At 37.6% G+C, this 16,121-nt stretch overlaps 1 protein-coding gene across 1 annotated transcript; it reads left to right on the forward strand.

Moving 5' to 3' along the window:
• Window positions 1–6,402: 6,402 nt before the first annotated feature.
• LOC140242823 (uncharacterized) lies at window positions 6,403–15,584 on the forward strand. Its single transcript, XM_072322575.1, has 8 exons — window positions 6,403–6,677; window positions 8,661–8,754; window positions 9,792–9,969; window positions 10,449–10,623; window positions 11,193–11,363; window positions 12,135–12,416; window positions 13,384–13,545; window positions 14,958–15,584. The coding sequence occupies exons 1-8, from the start codon at window positions 6,417–6,419 to the stop codon at window positions 15,075–15,077; spliced, it is 1,443 nt and encodes a 480-aa protein (XP_072178676.1). The 5' UTR covers window positions 6,403–6,416; the 3' UTR covers window positions 15,078–15,584.
• The last annotated feature ends 537 nt before the right edge of the window (window positions 15,585–16,121 follow it).

Genomic DNA, 16,121 nt, shown 5'->3' on the forward strand with positions numbered 1-16,121 from the left:
GAATTGAATTGAATTGAACTGAATTGAATTGAATTGAATTGAATTGAATTAAATTGAATTGAATTGAATTGATATGAATTGATCAATTGAATTGGAAAAAAAAAGTTTGAGGAAAATCGGACAATCGATGCAAAAGTTATGAATTTTTAAAGTGTTGGTGTTGAAACGGCTGGATAAGGAGACTACTTGAGTTTATGACATCATGTGTGGACAATAATTATGAGTAAAAGAAAATATAGGGAAAATTCAACATGCTTTCACTTTTCTAGCATAATGAAAGAGCACTTGACTAACCGCTTTCAGAAAGCAGGGGGAATAATTACTACCCTTAACATAATATGTCAGTATTAAGTTGATGGAATGTTTTATATTCACGAAAACTTAAGTTTTATATGATTCCCTTTATATTTTCTTTATATTGTAGTCCACACATGCCGTCATAACCTCTAGTAGTCTCCTCATCCAACGGTTAATCCAACACCAAAACTTAAAATATTCATAACTTTTGCATCGATTGTCCCATTTTCCTCAAACTTTCACTGATGTGTTCTACTAATGTACAGTTGCTGCTTTCACTCAATCCACATTTCTCTTTGGGTTTTGATTTCCTTTAACGTCACTTTCACCTTTATTAAGCATATGCATGCAATCCATAAAAAAAAAATAATAATAATACGGAAAGTGCAGTGCCGTGCAAGTTCTCAGTGAAGCTCCACCTATCGATAATACTATCTTCCTTTACACTGCTTCGCAAACATCTGCACGCCAGCTTGGCGGGAAATTCACATTTCACAGTCACGCGAACACTCAGTCGTGTTCTGATCGTCTCTGAAGTCAACCATATTATGATTATTTTTATTATCGTCTTTTTTATCCATATCCTCATATATCGGCTTGTCTGCAGATTGCACAAACAAAACGATTTAGAGGAAATTGAGGAGAAAAACTCATCCCCTCCACTTCGCCGCTTCGTTCTATACAAACAATGCGGTATCCGTTCGCCCGCACCCTTGTTATTACTGCTGCAAATCTTATTAACCTTGCACGTAACCTTGGAAATCACGTGGACATATCTTTATTATCCTCCTCCCCCCCCCCCCCCCCACACACACACACAAACCAGTCCATCTTCTTTTTTTTTCTTTTTTTTTTTTGGGGGGGGGGGGGTGGGTTTTTTTTTTTTTTTCCAGTGAAAAGTGACAGCAACCTGTCACCCGCTAATGACATAATAGAGAAGGGGGAGGGTTGGGCTTTGAAGTATGCAAACTTACACCTATGACAAGGGCTAAATGATGATTTTTTTTTTTTAATGAATGCAGAGTAGTAACATAGCCATTTTCATTTTGTAAAACCCTTCTCTCACCAGTTAGACCCTTTTATCACGGAAAACGTAAATGAGGGAGTTTATGACAAACGAAACTAATTATTTGCGATGCCAATTATACCAGGGCTAATTTCGTTCAGGGATTTACACTTACAATCATGTGAAATCACAATGATTTTGAATGATTATGTGTTCCCGGCCGGTTACCACAATCAGAGCGATTATTACTTTTCTATGCGAGTGTTCCCGAAACGGGCTTCAGGATAAAACATGAGACAATGCAAGTGTTAAAGAATTATTAATGCCGATCATCATCTATACAAATCTAAAAAACAAACAAACAAACAGAGAAACAAAACGAGAGAAGGGGAATATTTTCAAAATGTGTCTTGACTGTTAGCTGATCTAATATACTGTAAATCTTACTAGCGTTCTATGTAAAAATTTTATTACTTTACAATGCTTAAAATTTCCTCATCAATTCCAACAGTCAGTCTGTTGCCTGCAGTTGCACAAGTTTGCTGCTCTAAGCCCCTTTATACATCTAAATGTAGCCTAATAGCCAATTGCTTTGATATTTTGTTCTATTTTTGTATTGCGCGTTCAACATTATATGTTTTATCATCTTCTTCTATGTCTATATTGCTTACAACTTGCATCTGCATTACTTAAATCATGATGTACATCACTTAACATACGACTGAAACGAAAGGGAAAGCCACACCAAAATGTTATATCTTTCCTAAATCCCCGCAAGACGGAGATTATGCAGTGTCTTCCCTCCCGTATAGAAGTGTGTTCATATAGTACATAAAGTATTATACCAGGGAGGTGGAAGATCACTTCCACCTCCCTGATTATACTCCATGCCGTCCTTTCTTCCCCCCCCCCCCCCGACATCTTTAAAGCTCACCCGCACGCGATGTTTATAATAATATCATTACTGAAATGTTAATGAATGAATGAAGATATACTGAAAGGAATCTTCCTTCGTAAATCTAAGACAGTCAGAGGACAGCGATATAATCATGCTATTCATTTCTGATGAAACAACAACAACAACGACAAAAAAAGATGAGTTTATCATATCTGCTACTAGTATAGTTTGTGTTAGTAGAAGGACACCTGCTTCCGATAGAAGAAATGACTGAACAAGAAATTGCGTAATTTTGTGTCCTCTGCGACAATAACATTAGATTGGCGATGGATGTACATACACCGTATTTTGAATTAGGTGCTTGTTCTACGAGTCGAAGGCAAGGGTAAAATCTGAGAAGGGCAGTGTTCTTGATGTTGGGGCTTTTGCAGTCTCGCCCCCCCCCCCCCACCACAACAAATCAACGTCATCCAACATTATTAACTTGACAGATGGGCTGTTTAGCCTATGACCTTGTGTCACATTATACCAGAAAGAGACGAGAGAAGCAATGGGCATATAGAGATACAACAAGTGGTATTCTTCCACGGCACCGTCGTGGTTGTTTTGATTAGTCATCCGAAATCGTGCTGGTTGAACTTGAAGGAGGAAATTGGGCTATAAATTGTGCGCAATTTCCTTTTCTACAGCATGAGTGTGGCTTCACGCGACACACATTTTTAAAGGGTCATTCCAGACGATTTTCTTAATTTCACATCATGTAGTACATAAATCGACGGCTCCATGTATAGATCTGTGGGATTTGGGATTTATTGTAGTCCTTGAGCAGAGAAACCAATACTCTGAAAAATCTTAAACAAATTACACTGAACAGTGTTGATGACATAGGAGCCTCACACATTGCAGAAATGTAACAGTGTAATATCATTACACTTGCTTAACAAGTTCACCTGGGCAGAATCTATGCATGGCTTCTTCTTCTGTTCTGCTACCTCAAGCCCCAACTCATGCATTATGGCGAGGCTGCCATGTCATCATCCTTGTTCATTGCAATTTGTTATAAGTTTTGAAAACATTCTCATTCCTCGTCCCAAACACTATAAATTCTGAAACTCCGTACTCAGTTTAACTAATTTATAGTTGTTCAAATGTAAATGTCTGAAAATTATCCGGAGGTCCCCTTTAAAAAGATATAGAATATGTATATGTTAAAAACAGTTTTCAACTACAGTGTAGTGGGATGCCCTTTATGTCACATAATTCAGCAAATATTGATGACAGATTTAAGGTTCAGTGTCTCTCTGTGGTTCAATACTTCTTCTTCTTTTTTTCTTCCATTTTCTCGATTTATTCAAGGGATATATCGCAACATAATGACACTTATCATAATTGTGTTCTTGGTGTAATTCTTTGTCATCATCCGACTTGTTACTCAACTATAGCTTCATTTCAAATTTCAAATTCAAATTCAAACTTTATTTTCACTCTTTTTCCAACAGAATGTACAAAAAAACAACAACAATATGATACATTTGGCATGCGAGTCGTTGATTATATACATACATATATACATAGTCAGACAGGGATAACAACATGCTCATGTCCTTATGTTTGGTACAAAAAGAAATATACACTCTATTTATACACTCTGTGAGAAAAAAAGTGGAGGTACCCACTCAAAAGACTATGCTTGTAACATGTGGGCACCTCTGAGGGAAAAGTGGGAAAGATGGGAAGTAAAGGGGGTGAAAAACTTACAACTACAAAGATTGCGGGAAACTGGGAAAGTCGGGAATAAAAAAAAAAGAAAGAAAGAAAGAAGAAAAAGAAAGCAAAAGTGTGAAAATAGGGAACAGAAAATGGGGAGAAGAGAGAGAAAGAGAGAGAAAAAACCTAAATTATTTTGATGCATACACCAAGGGGCGAAGCCCACAGAGACAAATAGCCACGCGTTTTCGAGAGTGAAACAGTGTTGAGCTGCTTTCCAGCGGAACAGACTGCAACCGTGAGGGCACGTGAGGAATACAAAAATACTAAACGCGGTAAAAAATGGTCAATGCCTCAAGAGAATGCTGCCTATAGTGAAAGAAAACACATTACAGAATTATATTTATTCGGTTGCATTATAAGACTTCAAAAGAAAACTCTTCAATCTCTTTTTAAAAGAGTTCAATGACGGTGCATTTTGTATGTCCATGGGAAGGGAGTTCCAGAATCTTGGACCTACATAAATAAAAGTTTGTTGAGCAAGCACGGTTCTTAATAAAGGTAAATGAAATTCATTTGACTGTCTGGTTGGATATCCATGATATGTCCGGTTGCGCATGAACATGGAGTTAAAGATAGACGGAAGACAGTTATTATTATAAGTATACATAAATTGCCCGAGTTGAAACAAAAACAAATCTTTAATTTTCAGAATGTTATCATGGAAAAACAAAGGATCTGTATGAGAATATGGAACGGTGTTACAAATAATGCGAAGAGCCTTCTTTTGTAGCAGTAAAACCCTATCCAATAATATTTGATGAGTGTTTCCCCATACTAAAATTCCATAATTCAAAGAGGGTAATATCAAAGATGAATACAATGTAAACATTGGTTAGTATTGGTATTGGTTAGTATCCATCGAAAGATAACCCATATATTACAATTCCCTTGACAAATGCTGCGTCACTTCATACATATCAAAAATTAATATAATGTTTACTTGCGGGTAGTTTACAACCAAGTCCTGGCCCTGGTGTCCCCCCCCCCCCACCCCAGTCAGAGTCCTGTGACTAACGCCATCTGGCGATACAAGCAAATATAAAGTTGAACATCCCCGTACCAACGTCCTAGGGTTTTGCAAGACAAGGACGTGTATTGCAACAGGAACGATATTATCTTCTGCAAGCAAAACAAGGGTGTGACGAGTGGGAAGCTTAGAATGGGAGCCAATCATTCTGTAGGCAAGTTACAGTCACTGAAATGTCAGTAAATGAATAAGCACATCCTGCGGTGTGTCTCAAAAATAACCACTTTGGTCATGTGACTCTTTAACTTTGCTTTGCTGGAAAGTATTAAAAATGATGAAAACACTTTTGACTATTCATTTTCCTTTTTTTTTTTTAAATGTAATTTCATGGCAAAGATACTAATTATTAAATCTTCTTGAATAATTGTTAATGGTACTTAACTATTCTTTCATCTTTTCTCACTCCCATCAGAACCAATGGTATTTATTTTCTTCTGTATGCTGTACAAGATTGTTTTTAATTGACTGTAAGGTTTACAATGCAGATATTTTCATACTAGGTTACAAGACTGAAGAAAATTCAACAGTACAACTCCATTGAATCGCTTGTATATTGTCATTTTTTTATATGACGAGTGTATAGTGAGCTAATACGGATATGCAAAATCTTTTTGTTCTTGACTGCTTTAGCACCATAATAGATGTGTGTCGTATTCACATCATATTGGACTATTCTGTGTGCTTTTAATTAAGGGTCTTTACGTGAAGACAGTACAGAAAAAACAAACAAACGAAGATTGGAAATGAAAGTCACAAGCGTGCGCGCACCACCCCCCCCCCCCCAGGTTTGCCTCTTACAAAAGGTAGAATTTTTATTATCTATCACAGTTGAGGTGAAATAATTATGTGTGGTGGGAAGAAAATCATCTCTTGCTGCTGTTGAGGAAAGAGGTTTGGATACAAACACCGGTGATTCAGCACAATGCGGCAGGGGAAGAATACATGTTAGCCACGTGCGAATAAACATTGCATGGAAAAACTAATGCTGCATATCATTTCATTGATCAATTTCGTCGGGGAAACGCCCAGATGTCTTTAAAGTAAATCATCTTCAATACCTATTGAAGAAGGAACAATGATTTCACCCTTGTCGTGCCATTAAGTGAGTGAGAATTGTCTCTCATGATATCACATGTTTCAAGTCATTTTAAATATTAACTCGTCACGAAGTAAACTTATCACTGTCACGTTCCAAGAGGAGATAATGTGTATATGGGGCGACACGTGCGACAAGGAGTTTCAACCGGCACCATTTGGCGCTTCACCATCGCACCTGGGGAGCGAGGGAGGGACATGATAGTTGCAGACGACATCCTAGTTCCATCACTTATCATTTACCGCTCGCACACTGGTGGCTGCAGCACGCCATTTTGAACGAGAACAAGAACAGTTGGAGAAGGGAAAGAGGAAAAAGCAGAATGGCGTCTTTCGAGAACTTTATCGGAGTGATTCTTCTCACTTTTGCTGTCCATGTCTATACAACCTTGGGCCAGTCCGTGAAGGTCCTGGTCCCGCCAAACTTGGGCGCGGATGAGGCAGCCCTCATCGTTGTACCTGGAGCCGATATCAGGGGGGACACGTACGAGCCACTGGCCTTGGAAATTCAAAGCCAGGCTCCCTTCTCCCTGTGGGTTGCCCTGACAACTGACTATCCTTCGGACACGCCCAATCCAATCAGTGTGAGTTTTTTCTTCTTCTTCTTCTTCTTCTTCTTTTAGAAAGCAGGCCTATAAGTTCTTTAACTTCTTTATTTTTTTCTCATCTCACCAAACAAGAATATAGAATAAATAGTAATAAATAAAAAAAAAACAACAACAACAACACTGCATTGATCTTTGCAAAGCAACATGGCGCTGGCATTAATCATTTAAAGTGTTAGTTTCCATCAGAGTGTGGTGGGATCTTTTGACTTAAGCAGGTATTTTTTTTTTCCGATACGAAATACCATGAAATAACCGTTTCGTGAATTTTATTACTGTAGAATTCTGTTTGGGAGCTGTATGAGGAAACATTGTATAAATGTAATGTGTTCTGATTAAAAGAAATATTGTCGTTCTCGAAGAGAATAAAGGATATCAAATCGCTATTTACGCATAAGTCCATTGGGGAACGGAGAAACTTAGGATCAAGTGCCTAAGATAGAATGTTATCTTGGTTTTTTTTTTTCAACATACACCGAACGATAGATCAACAAATCAGCGGCGAATTTCTGTCTTATCTTGTAAATAGGTGAACTTATCAGTTGCTTAACCAATTTATTGATCATTTATCTTAGGCTTTCAATAAGTATCATATTACATTGGACCAAAAGTTTGGAATGATATCCCTGTCACTGTTTTCCAGTCATCCTCAGTGGAATCATTTAAAACATCTCTAAAACATATCTGTTTAATATGTTGTAGGAAAAAAAGTGGAAAATGTCATATATTTCCTCTTCTTCTTCTTCTTCTTCTTCTTCTTCTTCTTCTTCTTCCTTTTCTTAACCATAAAGCCTAAAAGCGCCATGAACATCTTTTTGATGGATTGTTGCGCAATAGAAGTATACACTATTATTATTATTCTTAACAAGTTTTATATATATATATATATATATATATATATATATATATATATATATATATATAATCAGGATTCACTTAACACTATACTTAAACAGACTTACCAAAACATTTCATCATCTCATAAATTCATATATTATATAATTATACATATGCATCTAATTATGGATCCAGCTTTAGGGAGACATAATGCTCATATTGATTACTATATTAAGGAGACACACGACCTTATGGAGACAAATTATCTCTCCTTAACTTTTTCAAATATGCATTATATCCGATTCAATTTCATGCTTTACCGCTGAGATTGCTTATCTAACGCAATGTTTCCCTAAACCTTGATCCACATTATATACATGGTATTTTACTTTCAGTAATCGTAATAGTCTTCATTCTTTTGATAATTGTCATTACAAATATGACGATCAAAGTTTGGCCACGACAGAACCAAATTTTGTATGCAATACATTTCATAATATCTTTACCAGTGTAGATAATGATGGCGAAATAGCAATAAAAATATTAAAAATCTACAAATTCTGCCGGTTCTTGTCCGCATCTAATAAGATCAGCGACAAACTTCACATCGCCATGAAGAGTAGGGTCTATATAATGTGAATATAATTATGCAGGTGAATATGTGTATGAAGAGATCCTCATTTTAATTTTGCATGACATGTTTTCTGTTTGTTTCGTAAGATTTTAAAGAGCAAAATCGAAATATTGGAAGGAGATGCGATGTCCGACTTGGACATTTTGAATGATCATTAAAAACTCCCTGTCTTTGTGGGAATTGAAACCAAACCACTAAGAAAAATGTTAATTCCTTAACTAGATTAAAGCTTTTGTCAAAGTGAGCAGCAAAGTGAATTCATGAGTTTGCTTCAAGAAAAGTAATAGTTTCGATTATAAGTATAGATTGTGGTGATATTTGGCTCTCTGCGGTGATTCACGTCTTCAACTGAGCAGAATATTCGTGCAGTCGTTCATTGTGTAAGTCGCTTTGGTGAGCATGTAATCGGACTAATATCATAGGTTGAACAAAACATGAAATGGTCATTAAATTTATCAATTTTGTTTCCTTGTTTCTTTGTTTGTTCTAAGTTACGACAAGCAGTCGAGATGGCTCTAGCTCAACTCACCGAGGGAGGAATGTCATCAAATGCACCGATTTTCATGGCTGGGCACTCTCTTGGGGGTAAGAAGACATCTCAGGTTTTTGTTGTTGTTATTATTATTATTATTGTTATTATTATTATTATTATTATTATTATTATTATTATTATTATTATTATTATTATTATTATTATTGTTATTATTATCATTGTTATTATTATCATTATTATTATTATTGTCATCATTATCAATTTTTCGACTATGACGCTATTAGACATATAGGACTACTACTATACTACTACTCCTTTCAATATTATCATTATTATCACTATCATCATTATTGATATTGTTATCATTGCCAGTGTTATTATTATCATCAAAATAATCATTACCGTCCTCATTTTTGCTATAATGCAAATAATTTGTATATTATGCTTTACATTAAACGTGGGCGAAATCGTAAGCACTTTCCATTTCATATTCTCTAGATTGTAGACGAACATATTCTTCTTCCAATAAGAATGTTCAGGGCAGAGGTATTCTTTACAATATTCCAAAAGTTGACGCAAACCATTTTGATTCAAATAAATTAAAATATGCCAATGATGGTAGGTCTGATATTTATAGTGTACTCGCCGTCACAGTGCCTTGTTCTCCTGACATAGACAATTACAAGAAATTCAAAATCAGAAATTCTATTTTGAATTAATGATTATATCAATGAACAGAGCAAAACTTTCTCTTGATATTTAACAAAAATGATGGTACAATGAACATGACAGTAATGATTTGAACGGACATGCTAGGTCAATAATTGTCATAACTTTTAATTATTGACTGTAAGTTCTGCTTATTTTTCCTATTGCATACAATCATGCAAAGTAAAATTTGTATGAATTAGAAGAAAATGAACATTATCTCTGAGATCTTGCCAACATGTGGCTACTTACTAATGTTATAAGTGACGATGTTGTTGACGTGCATATCAAAGGCGTGATGGGTAAAGTACCTAAGGGGGTGGTCTTGTATTGGTGGAGATGAGAATTGGGCTTTTAACTTTCAAAAAAAAAATAGTAAAGCGTGAAGGTAGTTTTTAATGTCCTCTTCTTTTTCTCAAAGGCACTTTTCTCCAGGCGTATGTAGACGAGAACCCAAACGATATCGCAGGCATGATGTTGTGGGGTTCGTATCTGACCGGAAGTACGGAAGACCTCAATGCCTTTCCAACTCCCGTCATGCACCTGAGCGGTGATCTCGACGGACAAGTGCGCATTACGAGAAACGCCATCCCGTTCAGGTAGGACACACAAAGTGTGCCCAATTTGCATTCGTGTACATTAAAATGGGATGTAAACAACCGAATAAACAAACAAATGGATTAAAACAAAAGTCTTGGGAATTGCAACAAACTATTCGTATCGTATTATGTATACTCATTATCATATGTATTTTGTTTATTTACGAATTTTGCAATATTCTGTTTATACATTGTACATAATTTGTTCTGTTTATTTGATGGAAATGAAAATAAATTTGACCTGTGAACTTTGAACTTTGATATCTGTTTTTTTTTTCGCAAGTGCCGCCATAACGTTCACTATCATTAATGCTAATACGGTATACAACATCCTAGATTTCAGATTTCCAAGAACATGACTTGTTGATGAACTATGCATGATAAATAACATTCTTTTGAAAGTTCAGGCTCCAGGGTAGTACATTAAGGTATATTTATTTTACTGTTGACATAAATATCACCACCCTATTTCTTTGTAGAGAGCTGGTGCAACTTGCCAATGGAAACTCGGACCTCATAGCCACCAAACCTGTCGTGATCGTAGAGGGCACTAATCACTTTCAGTTCGCCTCCGGTGAGATCCCTCCGTTCGTGGCGCAGGAAGACCTACCTGCCGACGTCGACCTTGAAGTTGCTCACGAGCTTCTGGCTGAGGTATCGTTTTTATTAGCGCGATGTTATATTACTTATCAAAAGAAAAGTAGAATTAACAGAGAAATTACTGCTTGAACTTGATAGCAACAACAAATTAGCAAAAGTCCACTTTGGTGCTCTGTGGACATTCACGACGACTTGATCGTAGTTTTACCGATATCCTTCTTCGTGATGACGATTAGAATATCACACTCTTAGACAACCCAGTCATTGAAAGCAAACCGCCAGTTAATGGTTCTATGGCATTTAGTACATAAAAATAAAATCAAATAGAAGTAGTGCCCCAACTTCTAGTTTCATTCCTAACAGTATATTTCCTTTCTAATAACAGTAAAGTTCATGTTGTAAAATGGATCACTTCCATGTCATTTTCATCCTCAATCATTTGTTGTTACAGGATACCTTGAAGGGAAAAAAAAAGTCTGGAAGAATAAACAACAACGAAATATGGAGAGTGATAGAAGGAAGGTAAAACATTGTTTATGTATATGACCTGTCCTGCTTTAAACCAGCATTAATTAGCTGTTTCCGAAATTTCGATGTTTTTCTGATTTTCTGATTCCACTCAGCCAATCGTGGCCTTCATTGCGTATAACCTTGGAGTCAGCCGAAACTTTTACAGGGACATGCTTGTGACGTACCATGAGGAGACAGCAGCTAAAATGGCGCCCCTTACGACCGCCCTGACGCTCGAATGGGACGAGACAAGTGGCGAGTCGCAGTGGGTTACCGTGGCTCAGGTATAAGATCTACTCACTCACTCGCTAGGGCCAGCGCCGCGTTTTTAAAAGTATGTGTGTGTTTGTGTTTGGAGGGGGGGGGGGGGAGGGGGAGGGGCAGTTTATATTTCTGGCGCCACTTCCGGGCTTCATCAGCAAACGACGACAACAACAACAACAACAACAACAACAACAACAGGTTAACCACACTTTTTAGTGCCACTTCCCGGGGTTAAAAAAAAAAAAGAGAAAAAGGGGGAGGGGGGGGGGGGATGGCACTATCTTTCTCTCAATACCTGAGATGTGGTATCAAACGTTCATTATCGCCTAGATTTAGATGAGAATTATCTTCAAATAGCATTTTTATTATGAAATTTAGTTTTGATTATCAAAAGCTGTGCCCATTTAGACTTTATGTGTGTCAGACTCCATAGAAAGACGGAATCATCATGATAATGAATCTGAAATTTCAATCTATTTTGTAATCTTTCTTTCATTCATTAATGATATATGAAAAGGAGAAAAGATAAGTAAACAAGCCCTAGCGGTGTTTATTGTGTATCATTGTTTAAGTTTGCAATTTCACTATATATATCCCTTTTTATTCAATGTAAAAACACGGCCTTGCTGAAAAACGGAATGCAGGCTTCTAAGCTGTGTTATGGATGAAAATAAACTCAACTGAACTCAACTCATAATCATTGTCACTATGTCTTCAACTGTTGCTAGTAAGACGGCTTCGAAAAACGCCATTTACTACTCTACTTCTTAAAATCTTCATGCTCTCCGAAGGCAAACATCGCCGGCTTCGATCTTTCATCACCGTACCCCGTCGACATCAACGACGTCGGCAGCTCCACCTCCAGGCAGTTCGCTTCGTCCACACCTGTGTTGACGGCAGATTCGATCACCACTGCGTCACTCGTCACCTTTCGGTCCAACGCCATGGATCTCTCCAGCATCAAGGAGTCCGCCACGGAGATCGCTGGGAAGATGAAGAGCCGGGAGGCTGTGAAGGCGGTGGTGCCGGAGGCGGGACAAACTCCAGCCGTCTCCTGTAAGGAAATCAACGAGGTGGGCACTCTTATATAATGTGTATCTCAGCTCATTAATCATGTTGCCACCAGCTCCCCCCCCCCCCCGGGGGGGGGGGGGGAGGGGGTTTAGCATCTGGTGCATATGCACCCCCCCCCCCAAAAAAAAAAAAATCTGAAAGGTCCACATTTTCAAATAACGTATTAATAACATAATAAGCCTCATCACATAATAATACTCCCATGTCTAACTTAAAAGATGAATGAAAATGAAACGAATTTTCCCGTCACTATGGGGATAACCCCCCCCCCCCCTTTTGGAGCTAAATATTCATTTTTTCCATTTTTAGCATATTTGGCTGATTTTGCGTCTGTGAACACGCTCAAAAGGTCACTTTACAAGTTACACAGTTAACCACAAGAGACAAGAATTAATTGAAAATTTTCCAAAAAATAATATTCCGCTGAAAGTATGGAAAAGATCGCTGAAGACGCACATGCGGATCAAGAAGTGACAAATACCATGATTTAGCCGTTACCATTTGTTATGAAGGTGCATATATGCAACTTCGTGCAATCGTGAATAACCCACGTGTTGGGAAGTTTCAAGAGATCGCAGACATGGTGCTCGAAGAATAAAGTTGGCATCTGATGAGACCTTAACATTATCCTTGTGCGTCACTGAAATGATGTGATCGTGTCCATTATTACAGCCTCGATGACGAAATTTTCGTATATGTTTTTTTACCGCTTATCGATATCTTATTTTCTATCGAACATTTTGACCTGACTTCTATATACAGCTATATTAACAAATATGGATACCCTGGAAATGGTGACATACTGTAATATGCAGACCTCCCAAAGTAAAGTGAGAAAGGATGCGTATCTGTTTACGCCATGTTCAGTGATGCATATTTCCTTATTAATGAACGAATATTAAATGGATGGAGAAAAAAAAAAGGAATTGAGACTAAAAGACTTTCATATCTTTTGATGTTCTCCAGAACGCTCTCGACTACGCCCTCTCCATCGCACCCGACGTCGTCCTCCAGCGCATGACAAGAGGCTACGACATGATCTTCCAGGCCGACATCGAGTCGTCATCGGAGGATGAGTGGCTAAGCACTGAGCTCGATCTAACATCACTAGCTGATGGTTCTCTTCAGGTACGTAACATCAACTAATGATACATTCATATAATATTGACTGGCCTTGAGGGAGAACCCAGAAAATATTGCCCAAACTGAAAGAATAATCAACGAGGGCAATATGATTTCAGTGCAGGCAATATTTTCTGGTATTCCCCGAAAGAAAGGCCAGTCAATATCATAATTATTACCTATCCCCTAGGTAAACTAGGCAAATTGGCCAAGGAAGTTTTGTTACGGCCTACTACGTACTGCCACATTTTGTTGCGTTCACCCCGTTTTATGACGGCCTACTAAGTTTCCCACCAGCACCGGGACTACCTCGGCATCTTTTCTTTTTTTCTTTTTTTTTTGACAGTTTGAAAATATTACACGGCAAATCACTGCCTGTCACGTTTGCTCATCCCGTCCCGTTTTGTCCACAATGCCCTGAAACGCGATTGCCTTTGCCGCCGGGAACATGGTTTAAACCAAAGAGGTTGCCTATTGCAATTTGTACCTCCTTGTGAAAACGTAGCATAAGCGACGTAGTAATCAAGTGACATATATCTCAGGGCACCAACAGCCAAATATACTGTTGATTTTATCATGTTGCTAACGGGACTAAATTTTCGCGAATCAGAACTTCCCGACGATTTCGCGAGTGGTTAAATTCGCGATCGTGGAGTCCTATACCGAACAGAGAAATACATACGAGTACGTCACATTCATAGCGTGATCAGAGTCAAAATTTTCGCGTGTCTTTGATTTCGCGAATAGCACCTGACTCGCAAAATTCGCGAAAATAAAAACCTCGCGAATTATTCGGCGTATACAGGTATCAAGATATATTCACCGGTACCACCTGTAACATACTAAGTAGTCATCTTATGCAAGAAGACAGAAGTTTTGCCGCCCTCTTGCGTTGACGAAGACATCTATTCCGCTTGCAAGCCAATTACACCAGGGCATTATTGATAGTCCTATAATAGGACCATTCCGTATGAAAAAGTGTGGATCTTTTGACGCTATTTAAAGTCATATAATTGGACTGTCTGTTAGAGAAACCTCTCAATCTCCTCCAGATGAGAGGAATACTTTGACCCTTTTTATTAAAAAAAAGTGTAATATGATACTGAAATGATCAATAATTCTTAACGTAACGGATTCTGAACGTACTGATAAAGTTGTTTTGAGCAATGGGCACAGGTTCGTATGTAAACAAAACTTTGAATCATTGAAGACATGCGCAGATCGTTTACTGATTATGTGTGAGAATACGACTTAATGAAAATTATGTAAATGCACGCGACCTCCGTCACTCTGAGGATAAATGCCTTGGTGTATTCAAAAGATAAATGCTCCTTCTATAATCTCCTTAAGTTTTTGTTTTTTTTTTTTGTCGTTTACTGTGTCTTTGTGTTTGTTTGTTTTTTTTCGTCACACCACAGGTGACGTCTACATCGTATTTCTCAGAGGTTGAGGGAGTGTCCTACTGTAAGCTGCTTTCACCACATCGCGCTCTGGAATGGCTCTACGTAGATTCGCTGCGTCCAGTTCATGCGAAATAATCCACACCGTTGTAGAACGTGTTTTGAACGCAGTAGATTTTATCGAGACAAAATTGTGATTTAACAGTGAGCATAAAAAAAAAGTATTGTGTTCATGAGAATTGTTCAATTGAATCGGTATGCTTTGCAAATATTAATTCATGTGACGTGGAATGTGTTGCAAAGATACGAAAGGTCATTCTCATTCGTTGTGTCATGATCCGTAAAAGAGACTGGTATTCGATTATGACAGTATTATCGCGATTGTAACCATTGTTAACTTTAATCGTGTTCTTGCCACGGAGCTTAATCAAGTTTAATAAATGATGCAGTTTGTGATGTCAGGAGGGGGATTACCAAATAAAAATTTGCCTGTTATTAATTATTGCTTTATTTCAAACGGTGTGGTGCATAAAATGAACTATAAGATTTTTTTTTTTCTGATCTGCTTCGTTGTTGTTTTTTTTTCTATGCATGCCTGTTTGAATTCCGTCGGTTCGAATACATAGTGACAATAAACATTTCCCTTGAATGCAATATCGCAACAACAGATTTTCTTTGTGTATGTTTGTGTGTGTGTGTGTGTGTGTGTGTGTGTGTGTGTGTGTGTGTGTGTGTTTGTGTGTGTGTGGTTGTGTGTGTGGTTGTGTGTGTTTGTGTTTGCGTTTGACAAAAAGGAGTTGAGAAACCGAGAAACATTTTAAATGAAAGACGCATTACACTAGCTTGCCTTGTGTAGAATAAATTCCCTATATGACACGGAGATACATACATACTAAACAAACAAACAAACAAACACGCCTTTCAGACACATAGGTAGTTTCCATTCAGCTACACGTGTGATTCCGTGAAGAACTGAAAGACAAAATAAAGTTCCACATACTTTCTGTGTATTTATACAACGTTACACATGTATATAGAGATGTGTATTTGTGTGTGCGCATACAAGAAAGAGAGAGAGAGAGAGAGAGAGAGAGAAAGAGAGATTAGGATTTTGATTATGTCTGTTCTCCAATTTTTTATTCAAATTATTCAAATGACTTATTGCAATATTGTATGGGCAAA

This window comes from Diadema setosum, chromosome 19 (assembly GCF_964275005.1).
Source record: "Diadema setosum chromosome 19, eeDiaSeto1, whole genome shotgun sequence".
NCBI classification, from domain to species: Eukaryota; Metazoa; Echinodermata; class Echinoidea; order Diadematoida; family Diadematidae; genus Diadema; species Diadema setosum.